The 27,333-nt window shown below is 44.8% G+C and overlaps 1 protein-coding gene across 1 annotated transcript; it reads right to left on the reverse strand.

The window, feature by feature from the left end:
• Nucleotides 1-391: 391 nt before the first annotated feature.
• Nucleotides 392-27,333, reverse strand: LOC311248044 (dihydropyrimidinase-related protein 3; the record flags this gene model as incomplete). The annotated part of the gene is made up of 6 exons (XM_084339006.1): nucleotides 392-548; nucleotides 3,671-3,791; nucleotides 7,516-7,584; nucleotides 13,719-13,799; nucleotides 15,414-15,475; nucleotides 27,169-27,333. Coding segments are annotated over 6 exons (655 nt in total), but the record flags the coding sequence as incomplete, so codon positions are not given.

Genomic DNA, 27,333 nt, shown 5'->3' on the forward strand with positions numbered 1-27,333 from the left:
CCTACCAGACACTGATGTTTATAGATCTATATCACACAGCAGATGTGAAAGCATTCATGAACTGAGTACAGGTGGCTTCATTCCTGTGTCACATCGACCGGCGATAGAGAGACGCAAAATGGAGTTGTGAAAATGTTCCCCGATTGTTACTTTAAGAATTTGAGAAAAATCTCAACCGAGCCTGAGGGTTAATAGCTTTGAACCATTAATTGAGCCTGAAACCAGTTAAAGACTGAAATTCTGCTACTGAAATTTATTGTCAACAGTATTTCGATCTCTTTCTGAGCCTGAGTGAATACCCAACCCAACCCAACCCATTTTTTAACCATGTTCTCTCTGGTTTAGGCATGCATGGCAACCTCTAATCAGTAGGGGGCGTTGTAGTGGGTACCTGGCCAGTAGCGTGTTCAGGTAGTCTGGGGTGGTGGGGTCAGGGCTGAGAGGTGGGGATGTCACAAAGGATGCCGCCTTGGCCCAGTTCTTGCTCCAATAGTGTGTCCCATCAGTCCCCAGGCTGGCTGTGATTGGCTCCCCAAACACAACATTTCCTGGAAAAGAAATAGAGGTTATTTATTCAACTGTCATTTTTAACAATGCCAAAAATATTACCACTCTTTATTTAATATCAACGAAATACATGAGCGTTGAATCTCTCAAGAATGATTTAAACAGTTTAAAAAGTTGAATCTTGTTTCAAAAGTTTTGGCCATCTACCTGGAACAGTGTTTGCGGAGGAGACGCCCTGCGCAAGCCTGGAGAACTCAAATATCGATCAGGAGCCATTTCAGCTTGGCTCGTTAGTGGTGCAGCCGGTTGACTGAGCGTATTTGAAACCCTGTCAGTCACACGCACACTGGCGTATATAATGGTGCTCTCTGTTCCTCTGCCTGCCGACATTTGTACTCACTGTTCCATGTCTTTCCTGGCTAAGATGTCAGAGCTGAAGACACAGAGCCAACCGGTGATGAAAGCAAGGGCCAAGCGAGACCAGGGGCCAAGCTCTCTGAGGTGAATACACACACACGCATGCACGTGGACGCCCTTAGGCATACACACATGCAAAACACACACGTGCGCACGCACGCACGCACACACACACACACACACACACACACACACACACACACACACACACACACACACACACACACACACACACACACACACACACACACACACACACGCAAGGCCTCATGAGACCACCTCTCTCTCTCTGACAGTTCAAACCTCACATGCCTCCTCGGTGAGAGGACATCTAAACATACATTCTTCTTCTCTCTGTCTTTTTCCGCAAAAAAAAAAAAACCCTGTATATCTTTTAGTCCATCAGACCCAGGGGACCCAACTATTCCCACCGCCAACCCGCCCCCACCACCCTCCCCTCCGGGGACGGTGAGGAATGGCAGAGACCTTTTCGTGGCAGTACAACCCCGGCAGCTGGGGCTCTGAAGATCCAACCAGAGATTCCTTCCGAAAGTAGCCTCTTTTGTTTGGCAGAAGAGGTCGGGCTGAAACTAAAGTGGTACTGTCTTGAGGAAGGGCAGAGGCTCTCTCTCTCTCCGTGACAGAAACCACACAGAAGACCTGAATGATAGAGGCGGAGATTCCGCTGAAGGTTTAGAGGTTTTTAAATCCTTGCTCAAAACACACCTCTTCTCCCTGGCCTTTGACCAGAGCTAGCCTAGCATTTTCATATGACGTCCGCTGTCACTCTGGACTTTTTATCCAATTTTCCTGTCTCTTTTTATATTGCACTTTGCCCTTGCTTTCTTATATGTACTGTACTATACCTTTTTTCTGTAATATCGACCGATATCGGCAGTAAAATGTGATATCGGAAAATATCGGTATCGGTAAAAAAAAAAAAAAAACAATAACAATATTTGTTATATATATATATCCAGTGAAATTATTAGTTACCTGAAATTATTCAGTTTTTTGGGGAGGGAAACCCTGCATATATCGGTATCGGTTGATATCGGTTGATATCGGTATCGGAAATTAAGAGTTGGACAATATCGGAATATCGGTATCGGTAAAAAATCCAATATCGAGCATCCCTAATTTTATTGCATTGTATGTGTTTTTATCATGTGAAGCACTTTGGTTTGGCTGCTAGTCATTTGTAAATGTGCTATACAAATAAAACTGACTTGACTTGCCCAGCCATTCTGTCTCGCTGAGAGCGGCACTGGTGTGTGTATATCTGGAGCCGTATGACAGACAGTAAAACCATCACACACGGACGTATAAGCGCTGTGAGTTTGTGTGCATTGCATTCCTAGCATAAGGGGCTGTGACACACCACCAGGGAACGTTCTGGCTAACGTGAAAGGGGCGACGTACCTGCGGACGGGAACTGAAGACAGATTTTTTTTTAAAGGGGAAGATACGTCACCGGTCGAAAATGAGACGAGGGACAGGGCTAGCGGAGCGGAGACGGTGGCGTGTGCTTTTCTGAACAAAAACAGAACCCAGGGCAAGTACGCCGGCGTGGAGGTCAGGGACTCGCCATGAAGATGACGGTTTCCCTCCTACGACCGCACGATACTCAAACTATCACACATTGTGGAGAACAAGTTTGTGATTTAGTATTGAGAAGAAAACCGACCAAGATGGATTCTAATAATTTCTTTTATGTGTAAGCAGCATTCTTGATCCTTGAAGTGCCCAGATGGAACCCATTCATTTTCTGAGCCTTGACACTTCATTCCTGTGACTCCTTCCTTCCAGTCTCTTTGTTTAAAGTGAGACACGAAACAAAATACACAAATTATAATGATGATGATGATGATGATGATGATGATGATGATGATGATGATGATGGCTTGGATTTATATAGCGCTCTTCATGGAACCCAGAGCGCTTACAGAGTCCATCATTCGTTCATACACAGTCATACCGGTGGTGGTAAGCTACAATTGCAGCCAGAGCTGCCCTGAGGCAGACTCACGGAAGCGTGGCGAATAATCATCGTCTACGGCCCCTCCGACCACCACCAACATTCATTCACATGCATACACATTCATACGAGGCAAGTAGGTTAAGTGTCTTGCCCAAGGACACAACGGCGATGGGATGGACATGGGCTTGAGCGGGATTCGAACCACCAACCCTTTGATCATTGGACGACCCGCTCTATCCCTGAGCCAAAGCCGCTGTGTCCAGGTAACAAGGAGTTCTATTGTAACTGATGCAAGAGTGTCGAGATGTTTCCTTGGGCGACATTGCTCTGCAGTTTTGCCCAAAAAGTCGCCCCGTGCATCGGTATCTTTAGAAATGACACCAAAAAACAACAACAGCAACAAGATCAAATCCAGTCAAAGTGAGGACTAGGATCCACTGTTCTGGCCTGACGTTTGATAAGAGGATCAAATACTGTAGTGATCAACAGTATAAAAAAAAAAAAAAAAAAAAAAAAAAGCTGTCACTGATGATCTAATGTCACAGCGCCTGTCAGCCATTTCAGAAACAAGCTATTTTAAAACTAGCCATCTCATCTTTTATTCCGTTTAGTTAATCGTCTATTGATTGACACACAAGACACCGGCAGGGAGTTCATGAGCTGAGGAAAGGCACTCTCCGGTTTCAACAACAGGGCCGCCAATCCGCCATTTGAAACGTAAACCAATAGCGCTCGGTGACTATGGCGGTGTGGTGTACGACGTACCCTTTTTCCTGGCCTGGGAGATGATGTCAGCGGCGCTCTTGCTCATGACCCGGGTGACATAGAGAGGACAGTTGGTCTGGCTGGCGATGGTGATGGCACGGAACACTGCCTCCGCCTCCAGCTAGAGACGGGACGGGACGGGGGGTTAGATTGATGTTCATACTGTAGGTTACATTACAGGTCAGGTTACAACAGAGAAGCATAGGTTACATAAGAAGAAGAAACAAACTAATATAATACACATCTGTCTGCATATACCTGTATTTCGGATGAGACGCTAAACCGAGGTCCTGACTGAATCTCGGTCGTTAAAGAACCCAGAGTAGGGGGTTTTATTTTTTTTATTTTGTCTACTTTATTTTTCATTTATTTTAGGTATTGTGCGGTTATATGTAGTCATGTATTGTATGTATGTTTGTACGTGTATAAAATGTTGTTGAACCTTTAAAAAACCAATAAAAACAATTTAAATAATAAAGAGTAGGGGGTTCCCCGACGTTCTTGGCCAAATTCCCAATCAGGTCTCTGACATCAAGGCCACCTAATCATCCCTTCCCCTTAATTGACTGATATCAATCCCTGTCTCCTGAGCCGTTCAGCCATTGTGTAGTGTGATGTGTGCCTGGTGCCAGTGTATGGCAGCCATTGAGGCTGCGTAGCGCAAAGTTGGGTGCTACCAGTGGTGGGGAAGGACACTATTTCCACCCTACATTGTGCGGAGCGCTTTGAGTGTCTAGAAAAGCGCTATATAAATGTAATGGATTATTATATGAATTATTATAAAGAAAGAACAATTAGACTTTATGAAGTTGAGGGGTAATTGTAAGTATTGATTGTTAAATAATTGCAATTGACAGACCATCTATTTCTATTGTTTATTTATTGTTTTGAGTAAGGGGCAGGAAAAATACGATTTTCTTCTCCCTGCTCCTTTTCGCTCATGGGATGTAAAAATTGGGAGGTGCTTTTACTATGAAATTATGCTGTTGTGCTTTTGTGGAGCTGTGCAATGCCATGAATGGAACAAATACAAATTAAATTAAATGTTATATAATCCTTTTTATATACCTATTATATATACCTGCATATAACTCATATAACTTTGTATGATAGCATGTACAATAATGCTGTATATACCGTATATATATATATATATATATATATATATATATATATATATATATATTTATTTATTGTATATATATATATCCACATCCATCTGAATATATCTGCATATAATCCTTTTTACCATACCTGTATAAACTATATCTATATGTGTATATATCCCATACCTCTTACTAGTTATACCACTGGCCAATATGACTTACTACCATAGTGTCTTTATACCTGTATATGTACATAATAAGACTAAAACATAATAAGACTAACACTGTACATACATCTGATTATCATTATTACTCAGTAGTACTCATTATATACTCCAGTTTAATCACATTGTATATTACACTTTACTGTTACATTTGCACTCGTTAGATGCCAACTTATTTTCGTTGTACCGTACTTACACTGTACGACGGTACATTTTAATCTAATATAATATGCATTTGATGAAGACGCACGCATGTGCATATGTCTCCATTCTTTATGGGGACATTTCATTGACAATAGCCCCACAAGGACCCATTATTATTCACGCCTGCTCACTCACACACACACACACACACACACACACACACACACACACACACACACACACACACACACACACACACACACACACACACACACACACACACACACACACACACACACACACACACACACACACACACACACACACACACACACACGCACGCACATCTTTGCTGCTCTCTTTCTCTGCAGAACGGTGCGTTCTGGTGCACTGACTGACACTGGGGTCTGGAGGCTCATCGCTCACGTAAGTAAAACCAACCCTAGATACCAGACTGTTGTTGAACGCCACACTGTGTCCTTGGAGTCCACTCAGTTAGATGATCGTAGCACATTCCTGACACTCGCCACCACACACACACACACACACACACACACACACGCAACCACACTATCAAACTATCAGCCTGCGCTACGAACCGCTTCACTCCACTGCCATAAGAAAACACGAAACAGAAAACACGGCCACTTAAAGGCCCGATCGGTGATCCAAACATTTGTGTTTACATTTAGTCATTTAGCTGGCGGTTTTATCCTAAGCGACTTACAGGTTGTGAACAACAAGTCAGCAGGAAGGGTATAAACTCTGGCAACTAAGGGTCAGTGGCGTTGTTCGTCAAATAGTGCAGAGTGTTACACTCTGGGTGCATAGTAGTATAGACATATTAGCATAGTAGGTAGTAATATATTATAGTAGTAAGGTACATAATAGTACAGACAGTGTGTTTTGTTTAGTTTGAAGAGGTGTGATTTTAGTCGACGGCAGAACATTGGTCTGGTTTCAGCTGTCCTGACTGTGGTGGGAAGTTCGTTCCACCGTTGTGGAGCGAGGGCCGAACATAAACAAGCATGTAGCCCCAACACGAAAGAATAGGAAACAAAGGAATCTTCGGTTTACTGACTAAGCTCTTGATATAAGGAGTACATATGATTTTATTTTATTCGTTTTCCTCTTTTTCTCCGCCTGATTTAAAAAATGTTCTCCCCATCCCAATTTTTGTCGTTATGCCAATTCCCCCCCTCCCCTACCTGATTGTTGTGCGCATGTTCCTCCTACTGGTCGGTACAAGGGAACCCTGAAGTCCACCACATGCTTCCTCCGACACATGTGGAGACAGCCAGTGGCTCTCTTATCACCTGGGTGAAGCGTAACGCGTGGGAGGTTCACCATTTCCTGCCTTTTGCTGAGCAGGCGCCCAGACCATGACCTGTAGGCGTCGCTGTCCACAACGCCAGATTACCACCCTCGACTTCCCTCCCCCTAACTCAGCCAAACGAGTTAGTATGACGACCGGCCCAAGCCGCAGGCAATGCTGACTCCGGGAGTCGAGACCGCAGCCTCTTGCATTGGTGACGAGCGCAATCTCCGCTACGCCACCCGACCGCCCGTACATATGAGTTTTTGAACGTATATGCTGCATACATTTTTTCTGTAAAAGGTGTGTTTACATTGGTAATGTTTGTGGCCATCGGGGGCCATGTGGTAGAGGCTGTAGCATCTGCATTATCAATACCTGAAGCTCACATAATAATGTTGATGCTGATGCTATACAAATATTTATAGGCATGTTAGACTTTCTTTTGGCAATGGGAGTTTGTTCATTGAGTGCTTATCCTTATCATTAGGACAAGTATCTTGTGTTTTATTATAAATGTAAACATTGGAATAAATCAGACATACTGATTTACAACACTTCCAGAAGGCACATTTTCCAACTAGAGATCAAAACCTTCAATAATATAAGTGAATATACGCAACATTAATATGGTTTAAAAAAAAACAGATTGGGGCTTTAAAGGCCAGGGGGTTGATTATAAAGTATGGCAATGGTTGCATTGTTTGTTGAAATAGAATTACCAGTAACAAATGGGAGAATCAGGGAATTTTCACCCTACATCCCTAATGGTTTAAAACCCAGATGTGCTTAACAAGAACGTGTGTTTGTGTGCAAAACAGACGAGGAGATTCATCACGCATGATGTGAACCATGACATCTGTACATGCGTGTGTGTGTGTGTGTGTGTGTGTGTGTGTGTGTGTGTGTGTGTGTGTGTGTGTGTGTGTGTGTGTGTGTGTGTGTGTGTGTGTGTGTGTGTGTGTGTGTGTGTGTGTGTGTGTGTGTGTGTGTGTGTGTGTGTGTGTGTGTGTGTGTGTGTGTGTGTGTGTGTGTGTGTGTGAGTGTGTGTCTCACCTCCTCAGGCCTGCTGAGCACGTGTCCCTCAGGTCCAGTGATACCCATCTGTAGCATGCGAGCCTGCTCCTGTGAGACGCAGACACATAGAAGACCGTTTAACCGCGTAAAGAGCCATATGTGCATGCACACACACACACACACAAGCATACATGCACGCTTATGTATGCACACATACAGTATGCACAAAGCATGTAGGCACACAAACACTCACACATGCACACACACACACACACACACACCCACACACTAACCTCAACCCAGACAAAACCAACAGCAATTTGTCAACATGTGTAAAGACAGTGGAAAGAAGGCGAGAGCAACTCCAGGTCGACCTTTGGTGGTGAGAGAGGTTGCCTGGGAGCAGAGGTTCACAGGTTCAATTCCCCAGTGTCCATTCCTCTTCAAGTATCCTTGAACAAGAAACGAAACCTCTGCCCGCTCTACGGAGATCACACAGGGCTGCCGGTGTCCTGTCCTGAAAAGATTCTATATCTCATGAATGTTCGGAGAAGCGTAATATTTGGTTATTTGCAGTGTCAGAGACGTTACTCAAAAAAGGTATTACACTGTCTACCACACCTCAAAAGTATTTCTCTCAAAAGTAACATGTGTGGGGGAGCTCCAGTAGCTCACCGCGTACCTCGAACGCTATTTCGCCGTCGGGGACAACCGTGCGCGTCACGGATCTGGGGTAGCGAGTTCGACTCCCGGACAAGCCGTACTTTCTCAGAGTGTCTTTCCCCCCATCTGTACCCCCATTCAACCTGTTTCTGTCGGTCATACTTGACCAGAGAAAAAGCGATAAACGCAAAAAGAACCAGCTGACTGGTCAAAGTAAAAAAAAAAAAAAAAAAAGTAACACGTGTGAATCATGTGTTACTCTACTTGTTACATTATTTTTGCGTTACACCTGAAACCATCCGCAAAGAGTTCTGATATATATATATCTCACTCAGTGGGCCAGGATGTTGAGTTCTGTTGCGCCAGGCGTTTGCATGTGCCTATAGGTGAGGGGACACCGTGTCCTGCCTGTGATTATCTAGGTGAGGGGAGGGAGGGGACACCGTGTCCTGGCTGTGATTATCTAGGTGAGGGGAGGGAGGGGACACCGTGTCCTGGCTGTGATTATCTAGGTGAGGGGAGGGAGGGGACACCGTGTCCTGGCTGTGATTATCTAGGTGAGGGGAGGGAGGGGACACCGTGTCCTGGCTGTGATTATCTAGGTGAGGGGAGGGAGGGGACACCGTGTCCTGGCTGTGATTATCTAGGTGAGGGGAGGGGGACACCGTGTCCTGGCTGTGATTATCTAGGTGAGGGGAGGGAGGGGACACCGTGTCCTCGCTGTGATTATCTAGGTGAGGGGAGGGAGGGGACACCGTGTCCTGGCTGTGATTATCTAGGTGAGGGGAGGGAGGGGACACCGTGTCCTGGCTGTGATTATCTAGGTGAGGGGAGGGGGACACCGTGTCCTGGCTGTGATTATCTAGGTGAGGGGAGGGAGGGGACACCGTGTCCTGGCTGTGATTATCTAGGTGAGGGGAGGGAGGGGACACCGTGTCCTGGCTGTGATTATCTAGGTGAGGGGAGGGAGGGGACACCGTGTCCTGGCTGTGATTATCTAGGTGAGGGGAGGGAGGGGACACCGTGTCCTGGCTGTGATTATCTAGGTGAGGGGAGGGAGGGGGACACCGTGTCCTCGCTGTGATTATCTAGGTGAGGGGAGGGGACACCGTGTCCTCGCTGTGATTATCTAGGTGAGGGGAGGGAGGGGGACACCGTGTCCTGGCTGTGATTATCTAGGTGAGGGGAGGGAGGGGACACCGTGTCCTGGCTGTGATTATCTAGGTGAGGGGGGGGGACACCGTGTCCTCGCTGCGATTATCTAGGTGAGGGGGGGGGACACCGTGTCCTGGCTGTGATTATCTAGGTGAGGGGAGGGAGGGGACACCGTGTCCTGGCTGTGATTATCTAGGTGAGGGGAGGGAGGGGACACCGTGTCCTGGCTGTGATTATCTAGGTGAGGGGAGGGGGGGGACACCGTGTCCTGGCTGTGATTATCTAGGTGAGGGGAGGGAGGGGACACCGTGTCCTCGCTGTGATTATCTAGGTGAGGGGAGGGGGGGACACCGTGTCCTGGCTGTGATTATCTAGGTGAGGGGAGGGGACACCGTGTCCTGGCTGTGATTATCTAGGTGAGGGGAGGGAGGGGGACACTGTGTCCTCGCTGTGATTATCTAGGTGAGGGGAGGGAGGGGACACCGTGTCCTGGCTGCGATTATCTAGGTGAGGGGAGGGGGGGGACACCGTGTCCTCGCTGTGATTATCTAGGTGAGGGGGGGGACACTGTGTCCTGGCTGTGATTATCTAGGTGAGGGGAGGGAGGGGACACTGTGTCCTCGCTGTGATTATCTAGGTGAGGGGAGGGGGGACACCGTGTCCTCGCTGTGATTATCTAGGTGAGGGGAGGGGGGGGACACCGTGTCCTGGCTGTGATTATCTAGGTGAGGGGAGGGAGGGGACACTGTGTCCTCGCTGTGATTATCTAGGTGAGGGGAGGGGGACACCGTGTCCTCGCTGTGATTATCTAGGTGAGGGGAGGGAGGGGACACCGTGTCCTGGCTGTGATTATCTAGGTGAGGGGAGGGGGGGGACACCGTGTCCTCGCTGTGATTATCTAGGTGAGGGGGGGGAGGGGGACACCGTGTCCTCGCTGCGATTATCTAGGTGAGGGGAGGGGGGGGGACACCGTGTCCTCGCTGTGATTATCTAGGTGAGGGGAGGGGGGGGACACCGTGTCCTCGCTGTGATTATCTAGGTGAGGGGAGGGAGGGGACACCGTGTCCTGGCTGTGATTATCTAGGTGAGGGGAGGGAGGGGACACCGTGTCCTGGCTGTGATTATCTAGGTGAGGGGAGGGAGGGGACACTGTGTCCTCGCTGTGATTATCTTCTCCTCTTGCAGCCAGAACTTAAAAACTCCAGCGGGACGGAAACAAGCGGGGAATCTAGGGGAAGGTTTCGATTTGCGATGTTGTTAAGTATACCAAGAAAGAATAATGTTTCTCCTCTCTCCACGTGCAGACTTTCAGCAGCACGACAGCACACAGACAGAAATGCCGGTATTTGTTCATTTGCGACACTCCGTCCACATGCGATTCCATCCTTTCTCTCGAACCAATGTGGTCACGGAGGTGAGTGATCTGTTACAAGGCGCTTGGGGCCGAGCGGCGAGCGCTGCTGCGTGGGAGTGTGGATCAGATCAGGGAATAGTAATAATAACACGTCAGAGTGTTGGGGTGAATCCAGGAGGTGAACGAGGTGCCGCTGGAGAAGGGATCGCAGGCGGCGGCGGCTGCTTAGTGGACAGATCTCACGGCCGCCGGGTCGGTGACTCTCTCCGAGCGGTTTCGGGGTGAACTGCGGTTGCGATTGCGATCTTGTGGTCGATTCGTTTTGGTTTAAAAGCAAATGAAAACAGACTCTCTCAAACGTACAATGTGAGATTAGAGAGTTGAGATTGGCAGGTAACTCTATTGAAGACGAGAAACACACACTGTACAGACACACTGTACAGACACACTGTACAGACACACGCGCGCACACACTACGCATACATGAATGCAGCCATGTACATGAGCACGCGCAGACCCACACATGAGATAACATGTACATTCTCTTTCTCTCGCTTTAATACACACACACACACACATGCATACACACACACACACGCATACACACACACACACACACATGCATACACACACACACACACACACACACACAAGCTCCCACACACACACATACACACACACGCACACAAGCACACACACACACTCACACACACGCACAGACTGAAAGGATCCAGACATGTAATGTGCGCCCACCCAGTCCTTTCCTAAGCTCAAATCCAGTCCTCACTAATACAAGTCCTATTAATCTCAATCGACCAACTATTACTGTCCATTCACTCTCCTTCTACCACAGATAGAACGCAGACCCATCAACCACACGTCACTGTCCCACTCCAGACCCATTCTCCCTTTCAGTCTGTCAGTGAGTTTAGTCTGTGGGGAACAGGAATGCATGACTAAAGGGTAGAGAGAGAGAGAGAGATACACTGACGAAGCTTGACCATTAAAAGAACTTGAGTTGAAATTAACCAAAATGTACTGAAGCGGATTGAACTTAACTAAATTGAACAGAAGTAAATTGAGCTGGACTGAACTGAACTGAACTCACTCAATTCAATTCAATTCAACTCAACTCAACTCAACTCAACTCAACTCAACTCAACTCAACTCAACTCAACTCAACTCAACTCAACTCAACTCAAGTGGGCTGGATTTTCCCAAAGCACCTGAGAACAGCATTGTAAATGAACCCTTTCACTACCACACTACAGAAGGTCTGTAGTGTGATCGTAAAGGGTTAACCTTCTGTAGTGTGGTGGTAAAAGGGTTAACCATTTGGTAGTGTGGTAGTGAAAGGGTTAATGTGCAAAGACTAGATTACAAAGATTACAAAGGCACCTCCCTCAAGCTGAATAGTGACATCTCCTTGGCAAATTATCTCAATACCTTCTATGCGAGGTTTGAGGCTGTGAATAACAACACCAACCTACTTACGGAGGACGCCATAGCCCATGTGCTGCACACAGCAGCATCACACCTGGACAAGAGGCAGGGGAACTATGTGAGAATGCTGTTCATCTACTACAGCTCAGCATTCAATACCATAGTGCCCTCCAAACTCAGGGAGTCGGACCTGGGCTTGAACTATGACCTCTGCCAGTGGGTCTTGGACTTCCTGATGGGCAGACCCCAGGTGGTGAGAGCAGGCAACTGCACCTCCTCATCCATCACCCTCAACATAGGGGCCCCCCAGGGCTGTGTTCTGAGTCCCCTCCTCTACTCGCTGTACACACACGACTGTGTGGCACAGCGGAACAACAACACAATCATCAAATTTGCTGACAACACAGTAGTGGTGGGCCTGATCTCTGCAAACGATGAGAGGGCCTACCTGGAAGAGGTAGAGAATCTGGCGCTGTGGTGTCAGGAGAACTGCCTCTCCCTGAACATCACCAAACAAAAGAGATGATTGTGAACTTTAGGAGGTCGGGGGTCAGGGACTACAGCCCCCTTAGCATCGACGGGGCACCGGTCAAGAGAGTGAACAGTTTTAAGTACCTCGGAGTCCACATATCCGAGGACTTGACATGGACCACACACATTGACAGTGTAGTCAAGAAGGCACGGCAACGCCTCTACTTCCTTAGGTGCCTAAGGAAGTTCAAAGTGAGTCCGAAGATCCTTAAGAACTTCTACTCATGCACAATAGAGAGCATCCTGACTGGCAATATCACCTCCTGGTTTGGGAATAGCACCGCACAAGACCGTAGCAGATTACTGAGAGTGGCCCGTTCAGCCGAACGCACAATTGGAGGTGGGCTTCCCCACTCTCCAAGACATTTACAACAAGCATTGCAGAGGTAAGGCTAAGAGAATAATCAAAGACTCTAGCTACCCAAACAACTGCCTCTTTAAACTGCTGCGGTCACGCAAGCGATACCGGAGTCTCATGGCAAGCACAGAGAGACTCAGAAGGAGCTTCTATCCCCAAGCCATCAGGATGCTCAACGACAATAACACTATGTAACAAACCATCAAATACACTCACAGCACACGCATCCACACGCACACACTCACTTTAATTAAACAACTCAATGTAGCACCCACTTTACCCACTTTAACACACTTTATATTTATTGGTAAAGAGATTTGCACTACAACTCATACCTCATTGCACCTTACCCTAAGTTGTACCTCATCCCATTTCTGCATTGTACTGTATTGTACTGTATTGTATTGTAACTCAGTTACTCATTAAAAAAAATCCTACTCTGTATTGTATATTGTATATATGTATATTGAACACTTTTGTTTACACTACTTTTGACTTTCTTTTTATACTTATCTATTTGAATTGTTCTCTAGCACACTCTCAGGAGCAGAACAGAAAAAAGCATTTCATATAAAAGTATTCTGTATTTTTGTATGAAAACTAATAAAGAAACTTGAAACTTGAAGACTAGCTCTGTGCTACAAGGTGTTTCTGAGGAAACCCGGGCCTCAACTTAAACTAAATGGAGAAGAGAGAAGATAGAAGAAGCAATATGAATGTGTTTATTTATTAATTTACCTCAGCAATGATCTCTCCGTTCTCAGCGTGGACTTGAGCGATGCCTCCAATCTCGCCCAGGAAGCTGAAGATCTCATAGAGCTGGACGACAAACACACACACAAATGCACATAGTGAGACGACCGTAAAATAGTATTTCCACTGTGTGTTTGTTATGCACAAGAATCAAACAGTCCTTCTCATGATCCTAGAGGTCAGCCTTAGCTCATGATAAAAAAAGAAGAAAAAAAAAAAGACCACAATTTACACTGGTCTGCCATGACACGCTGCAATTACTCTGTGTGGTCCTCCAGGAATGTTTAAGCTCATGGGAGACGGACTGCCTTCTGCAAATGACCTACTGTAGCTAAGCACCACCACAGTTTCTGTATACGGTGCATGACATCATTTTCCAAAGCTGTTTCATCTCTCAACTATTTCCAAACTCCCTCGTTTGTTTGCCCGCTCTGAAGTGAATGAAAAAGCGAACCAGGAAACATGATTTAGTTGTTGTTTCCTGCTTTTGTAGCCTGGGTTCCAGCCCCCCCCCCCCGAACCGCTGTCAGCAATATGCTTCTGACCCCTTTTTTCATGTCATTCTAGGATTGAAGATAAAGGGGAATAGACGCAGGCAACTGCTTGTGTGGACATACTGTACTATATCATTCTTTGTGTCAGAGCCTGTTACTGTTTCAACACATCGGTTAAAGGCAAATGTGTTAAAGAGTTCACATGCTTTTGAGCAACACTGTACTTAATGTACTTATTTTATGCCTATTCTTATGTCTGCACGTTCTACATTGCACCACTTTTATTGTCTTTTATACCTATTCTTATGTCTGCACTTTATGCATTCCTTTTATTCTGTCAACTGTATGCAAATGTTATGCCTATGTTCATTTTATGCTATTTGCTGTGAAGCACTTTGAGCTGCAATCCATGTATGAAAGGTGCTATATACTGTAAATAAAGTTATTATTATTATTATTATTATTATTATTATTATTATTATTATTATTATTATTATTATTATTATTATTATTATTATTATTATTATTATTATTATTATTATTATTATTATTATTATTATCCTAAAGTTTCAGCCACTAGATGTCACTAGACCACCGCCAAAACAATGTGGTGTTTATTAGGAAATCTGACGTTGTTGAGATCAAACTGTCAAACTAGGCATTGCAGATCAAACATGACTCAAGATCTAGCGATCATCGTATCAAACTTCCCATAAAAAATATTGTCAGAAACACGTTTTAGGTTCAACTTTAGGTCGAAAAAGAGAACTTCGAGAAGCAAACAATCTGGTGTTTTCTTTCAGAAAGCGGGAGCCGAGAGCCATGGACTAACCACTAGCAGGTGCTTTCCACATGGGGGAAATGCTAAGTAGGGAGGGGATACGCGCGCCTAACGTACACTCACTCACTGCCCAAAGGTTGACGCCTCAGAAAGGTCCTGAGCTCAGCAACATGAGGACATACAGGCAGAGGGAGAGGTCTGACGAAGACACTTCTAGTGGGTCACTCTTTAGGATAATTCTGCTCATTATACCGTTGAAACTAAATCATTCCATCTGTTATAACTGTATGGCAAACCGGTTTTCGCCACGAGACGTCAACGAGTCGTATTTAATAGCTCAGTGCGTTGGCTAAAAGCAGATGTCAAAATGACATAATGCGAGTCAAATCCATTATCATACTGTACCTCGCTGTTGCTCATCTGGTAGTAGTCCTTGTAGGCCATGTAGACCTGGAATGAGTTCACACCTGGGAGAGAAGAACAGGACGAAGTCAACATCGGGACAGCGGTGGCCTGAAGGTTAGTGAAGCAGGCTTGTGACCGGACGGTCGCCGGTTCGATCCCCCGGACCGACAGGGAAAACTCTGGGCGGGAAAGTGAATGAATAACAATCTCCCGTCCCTCAATACCGACCGCTGAAGTGCCCTTGAGCAAGGCACTTAACCCCTAACTGCTCCAGTGGCCAATGCGTGTAACTGTGTGAGTGTGAAGCAGGGCGTTGCTGAAAAAGAGCATCCAGTCATCCGTTCGATACCAGACTAAAATAGGGTATCGATATCAGGAGAATTTCCCCCAAATACTAAAACCAGTACCATGAATTGTGTAACAAAGCAAAGACTCTTCTGCATAAAAATACACTGAGAAAGTAGATTATATCTCAATCATGTTTGTCCACTGATCCCAAACCAATGGTCTCAGTCCATATTGTTAAAGCCCAACCTCTAGGTTAAACCCTACTGATCAATTATGGGTAGTTTACATCATTGGTATATCATTTCATTATTTATTTTTTTCCATTTGACACCGGAAATGCTCTGAAAGAGTTAAAAAGGTCCACGCACGAATAACATGCACGCGCGAATCAAAAAAGCTTATCAAACGCCGACGTCACAACAGGTGTGGCTTGCATATTAATGAGCCGAATCTAATGTTGCTTTTCCACTAAAATAAAGTACTCAGTTTGTCTCCGTGTGGGGAGGCAGGGCTGCTGATGATCAGCATGAGAGCTCCAGAAATGACGCGTGAAAAACTGCAGACCACTGATTGGTCAGAACTTCAGAAGAGAGACACGTCATGACGTCACTGTTTGGGGAGTCTGAACGAAAACAGAACGCCGCCATCTTTAATGTCTCGCGTAGGATGTCTTTTGTATGTTTGCAGCAAGAAACAAGTGCAATAAAAAAGGATACAGTCACTGTGTATTCTGCCTCATTTATTGATGAAACAAAACAGACATCAACACAATTTGCCACCGAGCGGAGAGTTTAGTCTGACAAAAAGATCGCTGATTAGTTACGCTTGTTGTTGGGGGTTAGGGACGTAACGTTAGTTAGCCTAATGCTAACGTTAGCAGATAGACACGAGAGGCTATCTGTGTAGAATAGACACAATGAGGTAACGTTAGCGTTAGCATAATAGACAACGAGAGTCTGGTTAATGTTGTTATTGATTGATTGAATGAAAACTGTGTTTTACTCTGGCTTGCCAAGAGCTTCCGGCTTCAACATGGACGGTCGCATTTTACGTAGCTCCCGTAATCAACGCAACAGACAACGCAACAGAGCAACAACAAAGTACTTTGCGCATTTTCTACTTTCCCTCCTGTGGATTATGGATTTGTACCTGAATTCACAACTCAAGCAGCAACTCCAGACAGAAGTGGAGGGTAGCGAAAACGTAAATCAACAGTCCCATTGCGACTTCTACTTGTTAACGGGCACGGAGAGGAAACATCCACCCTTCGGTGCCTCGGCGATCCACGCAGTACTTACTGCAAATCCGGAACGAAAGAAATTACCCCCGGCAGGCAAGTGTAATAAGAGATCAATGTTTTTATTATATCTGCTCATGTCGGGTGACATACATCAGAACCCTGGTCCCGTAATGACACGGAACCAGAGACTACAGCAAGAAGCGATGGAGGTTCCCATCGCGACCAACAACATCAACAACGCAACCTGTGGCTACATCTACTGCGCGGACGGCAACACTTCCCCAATGACGCCGCAGCAGACGAGCACACGTGAGGCAGTGACGAGAGGAGGTGAACCGAGGGTCGAAACCATGACGACCATCTCGACGCGGGATGTAAACATCTCGACGCCCGATAGCCGGCTAGCTAGCAGAGCTAACAACAAAAACAACCAGGAACGAGTCCTTTGTTGTCCCAGCACGGCGCGGGACCCGACACCCCCCTCCCCCCTTCTTTGTTGTTCCAACACGGCGCGGGACCCGACGCCCCCCTCCCCCCTTCCCACCCACAACAACACAGAGGAACAGATTACAAACGGACAATACTTCGAACCTGCCAACATAAATGAAATAACCAACGCCAATGGACTGAACATTTTTCACATTAACATTAACAGCTTAAAAAACAAATTGGATGAAATCAAGCAAATATTCATAAATGGTAAGGCAAACATACTGTGCTTCTCAGAAACTAAGCTCGACGATTCTGTAAAAGATCCAGAGATAGAGATTGAGAACTACTCAATAATCAGGAATGATAGGAACAAACATGGAGGTGGTGTCTGTATGTACATACACAAGGACACCAAATTCATCAACAGAAATGACCTGAATCATAAATCAATTGAAACTGTATGGGTGGAAATCCTATTCGAAAGGGCGAAATCCCTACTGGTTGGCACAGTCTACAGGCCGCCAGATCATAGTGGCTTTTATGATACAATGGATGGGTGTTTAGCTGGAGTTGAGGATGTAGACAAAATTCTTATTGGAGACTGGAACACGGATATGCAACGAAAAGATGCACCCGTCTTCAAGGCCTTCAGTAGGTTTTGTGATCTGCATGGCCTCAGCCAGCTAATCACCCAACCCACACGTGTATGTGAATCAACTCAGACTACCATTGACCTCATTCTGACCTCCGACAAGTCCAAGATCTCAAATAAAGGGGTTATAGCATGTGGGTTAAGTGATCATTATATGATATTCTGTACCCGAAAAAAACTAAAACAAAAGGCTGGCTGCCACAAAACAGTCACATCTAGAGACCTCAAAACCTACTCTAGCGAGGCCTTCAACCTTGAACTGGAGAGTCTGGACTGGTCAGATGAACTCAATGGTACACTGGTTGACGAAACATGGCTTGGTTTCAAAACCAAATTCTCAGCAATACTAAACGACATGGCCCCCCTAAGAACCACCAGGGTAAAAAATCGCGCTGAGCCGTGGATGCACTCCGAAATACTGGCCGCTATGAAAACCAGAGACAAAAAATGCTCTGAGTTTCGTAAAAGTCAGTCAAAGCTTACTAAAAGCACGAGCAGTGAACTCCAAGCCCACGTGACTGAACTCAAACTAGAAAGAAACAGACTAAGAAACGACGTAAACTCCATGATCAAAACTGCAAAAAAGAATTTCATCAATGACAAAACTGAGGAAAACAAAAACAAACCACGTGAACTTTGGAAATTACTCAATAATCAACTAGGATGCAGTAAAAAACTTAAAACCAGATTCTCAAACATAAACATAAAAACTGACAACACGCTCATCACAGACAAGCTGGATGTAGCCAATTACTTAAACATTTTCTTCACAAACATAGCCACAACACTGGTAAACAAACTACCCTCCCACTCAGGGCTTTATGGGGTAGAACACATAGTAGCTTTCTACAAAAACCTAGGGGTCCGCAAGGACGACTTCAAGCTGGAAACGGTAACAACAGATGAGGTACTCAATAAACTGAGCGCCCTCCAACCTAACAAGGCCACTGGCCATGACAACATCCCCTCCAAATTCCTCAGAGACTCAGCAGCCGCCATCACACCAATCATCACACACATAATAAACCTCTCCATAAAACAGGGACACGTCCCCAAGGACTTCAAAATTGCGAGGGTGACCCCTCTGCACAAAAAGGGCAGCAAATTAGACCCAGGCAACTACCGCCCTGTTTCTATTCTCACCTCCATCTCGAAAGTCATGGAAAAAATAGTCTACGAACAGGTCGAAAAGTACCTAGCGGAAAAAAATCTAATCTACGAATTCCAATCTGGCTTCAGAACATCCCACTCCACTGACACATGCCTTCTCTATTTGAATGACCACATCAAACAAGAGGTGGACGCAGGCAAATACTGCGGCATGGTCATGCTGGACCTACAAAAGGCCTTTGACACGGTCAATCACTCCATTCTGATTGACAAGCTAAAAGCAATTGGTTTTGATAGTCTATCAGTGAGCTGGATGCAATCCTACCTTGAGGGGAGGGAACAGATGGTGGAGGTAAACGGTACCCTATCCCCCCCCCTCACAGTGAGCTGTGGTGTTCCACAAGGAAGCATACTAGGACCGCTACTGTTCCTAATTTATGCAAATGACATGTCGTCAGCTTGTGACTGCAACTTGTTCCTGTTTGCGGACGACTCAGCCCTGCTGGTCTCTGACAAGAACAAGTTACAGGTTGAAAAAACCCTCAGCTCGGAACTAGGCAGAATCTGCATATGGCTCGCTGATAACAAACTATCATTACACATGGGCAAAACAGAGTCCATTCTCTTCGGTTCAAATAACAAACTCAGCAAGACCGACGGCTTCTCAGTTACAGTGGGTGACAATATTGTCACAAGGAAAGATGAAATTACCTACCTGGGGTCCATCCTAGAGGCTAATCTCTCCTGTGACAAAATGGCATCCAATGTAATAAAAAAAGTCAACCAACGAACTCGATTCTTGTACCGGATCTCCTCTCTGGTAAACAAGAACACCCTGAAGACTCTGGCAGGAGCACTCATTCAGGGGTACTACGACTATGCTTGCACCTCATGGTACCAAAGCACCTCAAAGGCGCTAAAAACAAAATTACAAAAATCTCAAAACAAACTGGTCAGACTACTGCTTGACCTTACTCCTAGAACCCACCTCACCCCTGCCCACTTCGACAACCTAGGATGGCTTAGAGTAGACGACAGAGTACAACAACTTGCAATGGGCCTGGTCTACAAGATACACTACACGACCAAGGTACCCATGTACATGTCAAAATACTTCCCAAAGGTCAGTGAATACCACGATCACAACACCAGAGGGAGCTCCACAAATCATGTCAAACCCAGATTCGGCTCAAATAAGGGACTAAACACGTTTCGCAATTATGCCACATCAATGTGGAACGCCCTACCCAAAGCTGTAAAGGAATGTGGATCACTACCCACTTTCAAAACCTCTCTCAAGGGACACCTACGGGAGACTGCAATTCAACACTGGCCCCTGTAAATATCCTAACCCAATCATTCCAACCCCCTCCAATGTACAGTCATTTACCTAGTATGGTTTTGTCAATAGTTCAATGTACAATTGTGTTTGTTTGTACAGTGTCTCCTCCCCCCCCCCCCTCAATGTACAGTGTTACTTGTTTATACAGTATGCCCCCCGCCCCCCCCAACCACCTCCAATGTAAATTACCCAGTATGGTTGTCAATATCCCAATGTACCCAACCCCCCCCACCCAACCTCCAATGTACAGTTTCTACGTCAAATGTATATACTCCCATTTCTTGACTCCTTCTGTATCACAAACAGTACTGTATTTGCAAATCTGGTATGTCATAAATGTATAGATGTAGCAGTACTGACTATCTGTATGTCATGTATGTCATATATGTCTATATGAATTGAAAATGGGGGACCCTGATGGAAACAAGACAAACGTCTTTCTCAGGTCTGCATCCCCTTAACAATTGTATGTATTGAGCCGTACTGTATTGTACCCATTCTGCAATCTGTTAAATAAAGTTTTCATTCATTCATTCATTCACTCATCATAGCCCCTTTCGTGACTGATGCACCGAGTGAAGCTTGTGGACTCTACAACAGCGGCGGCCGCAGGGTGCCGGAGCCCGCAGCGCTAGTTAGCTCATAGCTATCGTGTAACACTAGCCTTTGCGGGCTCGGGCGCCCTGCGGCTGCCGCCGCCGTCGCGTCCATGGGCCCCCCGGCAGGGCACCCGTGGGGACGGGTCGGGGTGTACAGAGAGGAGAGAACCATTTTGGGTCGGCCGTTCATGCCGGCCAGCGAGCCGGATGTCGGGATATGTTGTTAGCACAATAGCTACCAAGCTAAGCTATGTTATCTACTAACGTTATAAACACTATGTGTACAACGACACAATGATTTACATTATTACAAATATGGTAACGTGGTTGTGGCTTTTACAAATAGTGGTTAGCTTTAGAGATGGATGGATGGCTATAATCACGGAGCAATAGTGAGGTGAAACAGATACATTTCCATTCGGCTAGTAGTAGCAAGCATATATCTATGGTAGCAAGGCTCTCTGCCTGCCACTAGCTGTGTGACTCTCAGCGCCCCCTGGTGAGCCCCCTGGTGAGCCCCCTGGTGAGCCCCCTGGTGACCAATACCTGTTGTGACGACATTACACGTGCACGTTATAAACCATTGATTAAAATATGCATGTGCATGTTGATTGTGTTGGGCAGACAAAATGTTTTGATAAAAACGCTAAAACTGGGTCAATTTCAATACTTATTTTTTCCCTTCTTCATGAAAGCCACTGTTGGCCTAGTCCACATTGTTTATTGAACAAAAATACAACGTGGAGGTTGACCTTTAAGTAAACGTAATGGATCGGATTGGTACTCGTATTAACCTACTGTAGTACTAACAATTGATTTTGGCAGTAGAGGTTTAATTCGAGACCGGACCGTGGTTGGAAATTTATTTCACTCTATTTCCTTAGGCTGGGCCAGGCCGGTGTCGTGGTCATAAATTATGCAACATCATAATAATTTTTTTTATTAGATTTAGACTGACAAAACTATAACGTAATTGTAAATATAATTTATATTATAACATTGTAACTTTTATGTATCAATCACACTGTAATTGAGACATAATGAGGTTACAATGTTATAATTAGGGCTGTCAAAATTAATGCTTTAACTTTGGAAATTAATTTAAATTATTTAAAGCATTAAAATAAATTAATCTAGATTAATCTATGGAGTGAAAAATCTTCAATTTTAGCGCCGCGGATATAAGAAAGAGGTCTAGCTGAGTCAATGTTGATGGTTTTGTTGAACATTTGTATTTCACAGGAGAGAAACTGTATTCACAGAAAGCTATTAAAATAGTCTTTGAATCTAAATATACTTTCTTTGTGTTGATTTTACATTAATTCCATGATTTTACTCAAGTAAATATCTGTTACAAGCTTCGGTCTTAAGTAGAAAAATGCTATTTTTAATCTAGATTAATTGTGAGATTAATTAGTAAAAAAAAAATTATCTATTGACAGCACTAGTTATAATACATCAGTACACCAAATTATATTTACAATTACGTTATAGTTTTGTCAGTCTAAATCTAATTCAAAATGTCAACATTGTTATTATGATGTTGCATATGAACACGACAGCGGCCTGGCCCAGCCTGAGGAAATAGAGTGAAATGAATGTCCAACCACGTTTGCAACAAAAGCGTGCAATGCGTATCCCTGTGTATTTCCCCCGTCTTATTGTGCTGCGTTCCCACTGCAATGAAAAACAGCCGGCTAACGACGAAAACATTTCCAAAAATGCAGCAACAGGACAGAACAGAACGGGCTCTGTTTCTTTTTGGGCCCAATCTAAACAGTCGGTGTAAAAAGTGGTATCGGTGAGTCCCTAGAAAATACCGGTCACATCTACGACAGGTGATGTCTATGGTCTAGGGCTGTCCCCGACTAAGGATTTGGATAGTCGACTATGATCGGCCGAAATTTGCCGATAGTCGACTATTAGTCGACTATGAAAAAAAGAAAACATTTAAAATCTCATTCCATTTGGGCTGTGGGGGGTGCTTAATGTCTGAAGGAGTCGACTGAAGGCTTCTTGTCCTCTGCAAAAGCATGCAATTGGTCCACTGATGGATACATCTTGATAGTCTAGTGTGTTCATTAGACGGTGAAATCCTCTTTCAGTGCCTCTGTGCCTGTTTTCGTCGGCAGTTTGCCTCTGGTATGCGTTCCATTAGCATTAGCCACGCTTCTAGGCCTCTTTTCTTTTGGAAAGAATGATACATTTTTTTTTTTTTTTTTTTTTTAAATGTACTAAGAGGTTGGCAGTCGACTACGGCTCCTTTCGATTGATTAGTCGACTATTCGACTAATAGGGGTCAGCCCTACTATGGTCACAGGGAGAGAGAACCCTTCTCCCATAGCGCAGTATGTCCTGAAGACGGAGGTAAACCGCTCGAGGGGTTGTGTGTAGGGTTAGGGTACCTTTCACATTTGAACCGATACGTACCGGTACCTGTGAAACGATACCGGTACCCAACGGCACCTTTTTCCGGTACTTTAGTCTCAAAAAATGTACTTTAGTCTCAAAAAATTTAATCTACCCAAGTTGTAAAAAAGAAAAAATCCAAACTTCAAATAATTTATTATCATATATAATATATAATGTTGCAGCAAGCGTTGTCTGCATCTAGCTTTGTAAAGTGTAACCACACTTTTGACCGTTTTCGGCTTGCCATTGCCCCGACTGCTTTGTTGTTGAATCAAGTCAAATCCTAGGTAAGCGTGTATTGTGCGTGTGAACGTTGACGTGAACGTTGACGTGAACGTGCGTTGACAGTACCAAAATGTGGCAGACGGATCTCACGTGATTCGGTCTGTACCCTTAAAAGTACCTAATTCGGTACCCATCCCTAGTCGTGTGAGAATGCGTGAGAAGGTGAACCGGCAGCAGTGGTTTGAGGACGAAGTGACCGAGCCTCTGTGGAAGGTTCCGGTCACTCTGACCCATCAAGGCTGCGCTCTTTATAATTATGGTGACATGGAGAAAACGGTTGGCTGATTATTTCTCATAAATCAAGGGCAGAGATCTAATTATTGCTCACAGATGTTTTTCATTGCCGGTGTCTCAGGTGAAAGGAGTCAGGGAGGAGAACTATCAGTTGACTAGTAAGAATTTGTACTGAGCAAATCTAAGCAGTACGTGGACATGTAAAAATATGCCATTACGTCATCACTTCATCATCACTAAGTGTAACGGTTGTGATATCGTCACCTTAAACTTCGATGCCCCGAGGGAGTTTCGAACCCGTGGTCTGCCGCACCACGGGTCCACAGCACAGACCGCTATACCAAGAGGTGAATTCACTCCTTGGCAACGTGTCTATGTGTCTTGTAAGGGAGAGTGAGTTTAACTCGCAGTACTGCTACTCGCCACAGTCACTTCACAACACTTGGAGTCCATCGTGACTGCGCCTCGCGGTACCATCTGTTACATAAGCACCTTGGGTATGTGAAAGGCGCTATATAAATTCAAGCCATTATTATTATTATTATTATTATTATTATTATTATTATTATTATTATTATTATTATTATTATTATTATTATTATTATTATTATTATTATTATTATTATTATTATTATTATTATCACTTGCCATCTTCTCTTACTGAGCTTTATGTTGATGTACCCTTTGCCTTGATGGTGGTAATGAGGCGTTTCCTTCTTACATTAGTCTGTTCTCTGTCTTCATTTCAGTCTTCTATGTCGACATTTCAGACTGACTCAAGTTACGAAGACCACGACTTGTGACTTGACTCGAGACTTGACCTCCTGTGACTTGAAGTTGGGGGTTTCTGACAGCTATCGACTCGAGACTCGACTTGAACTTGTCGTTAAGTGACTTGACTGCAGCACTGCTAGCTACCAGCCCAGCCTGCATGTGGCCTGTCTCTGTTTTGTCTGCCTGCTGTCGGCCCGTGCACCACCTGCCTATCAGTACAGTACATCAACAGTGATGCAATAGTGAAGTAAACGATGGGTAAACTATGATTTATATACTTTTGTATACCTTATTAAACTTGCACCAATCTGACTACTTAATACGGTATAATCTGTACTATGATTTCAATGATGAAGATCTAGATCAGTTTAAAAAGAAGGATAAACTCTATTTCACAAATGAGAAGGAGAATTGAGGAGAGGCTAAATGCCCTCGCCGGGCCTGCAAAGCCACAAATTGTCATAAATCTAACCTTAAAATGTTGTTTATAAACCTATCCCCAACCCTAACCCCGATATTAACCACTCCCACTAGCTACACATTACCACTACCCTAACCCCAACCCTAGAGGAGAGGAGAGGAGGGGGAGAGGAGAGGAGAGGAGAGGAGAGAGGAGAGGAGAGGAGAGGAGAGGAGAGAAGAGGAGAGGAGAGGAGAGGAGAGGAGAGGAGAGGAGAGGAGAGGAGAGGAGGAGAGGAGAGGAGAGGAGAGGAGAGGAGAGGAGAGGAGAGGAGAGGAGAGGAGAGGAAAGGAGATCAGATGAGGAGGAGAGGAGGAGAGGAGAGGGGGTGGGGGAAATTGTGTAGAGGAAGAGGAGAGGAGGGGAGAGGAGGCGAGATTAACCACTCCCACTAGCTACAAATAATAAAAAAAATTAACCATTTTCCTCAGGGGCCGTGGGATTGCGGGCATTTAGTCTCTGGTGGGTAAACCAAGGTTAGGCGGGTTTACCCTCCACTACGCAGCCCTGATGACCTAATCTCACCCGTCACACCTCTGGCTCTTGTCAACGGCTCTGATAGAGAGAGGTGGTTGCACTCTGGGACATTGGTCACAAGTCAAACCGGGGTGGAGTAGAAACAGAAACAAACAAACAAACCAAAGAGTCGTTGGGGTACCATGGCAACCACTCACCGCTGTTCCCAGTCTCTTGGCAGAGATGACTTTTCATTTTGGCAAACCGTTATAACTCATATTTACGCCTGAGGCTGCAGTGAATTATATGTTTACTTGGTACAAAATCACATCCCATTCACAGTAATTGTTTTCTCCAAGAGAGTTTAGCTTGTTTGGCTAAAAGCTGTCATCTTTAGGGATTTCCTCATTTTAAATGAATTAGCAATCTGAATGGAACCAGCTTTCAATCTATATCAGATAAACCACAAGCAGCCTTAGTCTTAACCCATTTTTTCAATGTTTACTAAAAGAGAAATGATACAATACATGTTTTTTAACATGCCACTCATTTGCCTCGGCTCATTTCACGTGAAGAACATAGAACACGTTTTCACTGAGTTCACACTGTGCCCCCCCCCCCCCCCCCCCCCCCACCCTACACACATTTATATTACATACGTGGTGTTCGTATGTAATAGTGTGGAAATTGTAAGTGAAAACTAGTAAATATGGTCAAAATTAAACGAAAAGGTTCACTGTGTACCTTCACTGTCTGCCTCCACCTTATTTAATTCATATTTTTCAAGATAAACATGGTTTATTCAATTCATATCCATATTCTTGATTATAATGGATAATATAATTATTTTCCCCACACATTTAATCACAACTGATAACAAAAGACGAATAGCACTTTTATTGATACATGTGATGTAGCAGAGGTAAATGGCAAATATTAACCATATATGCTCTCTATATTACTTGTAACTGAGATAAAGTTAACATATGTTAAGTCTTTTTATTTTTAAGGCTTTAGTGTTTTAAATTCCAATAATGTTGTTGGTCCACCAGACCCGCAAACATTGGGTGAGTAACAAAAACATGAACACCACAAATTAAAACTAAAATGCTCTTATTCTCACTTATCACTCCTAAAGTGATTATCATAGTTCTAGACCCTCACAAAATATCTTCTTTCTGGATGTCCGCTGGTGCTTTATTGTCTTGTAGCTCAGTCAGTCCATTTCCTTGACAATATTCCTGTAGTTTTTAACGTCATGTCTGCATTGTTCTCACGTTATGTCCAGCAGCTTGCTGTGTCCGGCTGCCCTGTCTGTCAAAATGTCAGTGACGTTGTCTGTAATCTGTATCTTTAGTCTGTTTCTGGACCCCCGGGAAGACTGGGGAACAGGGGGCCAATAAACAATAAATAAATAAAATGGGAGCCAATTAGTCCCCTTTTTGAAAACGACTTCCTCCAGACAACCAACCTTTCTCCTTGATGAGGGTGTCCACCTCCTGCTTGACGCTGTCGTTCCAGTGGGTGATGTCCATGTGGAGGGCGTAGTCACAGCACACCTTCTCGTCAGCCCACTGCCTCCACTGCTCATAGGCCTCCATCAGACTGTTGCCTGGGTCTGGGATCACATGGTCCA

The sequence above is a fragment of the Notolepis coatsorum genome, assembly GCF_963971535.1.
Source record: "Notolepis coatsorum genome assembly, contig: SCAFFOLD_2196, whole genome shotgun sequence".
In the NCBI taxonomy this organism is placed as follows: domain Eukaryota; kingdom Metazoa; phylum Chordata; class Actinopteri; order Aulopiformes; family Paralepididae; genus Notolepis; species Notolepis coatsorum.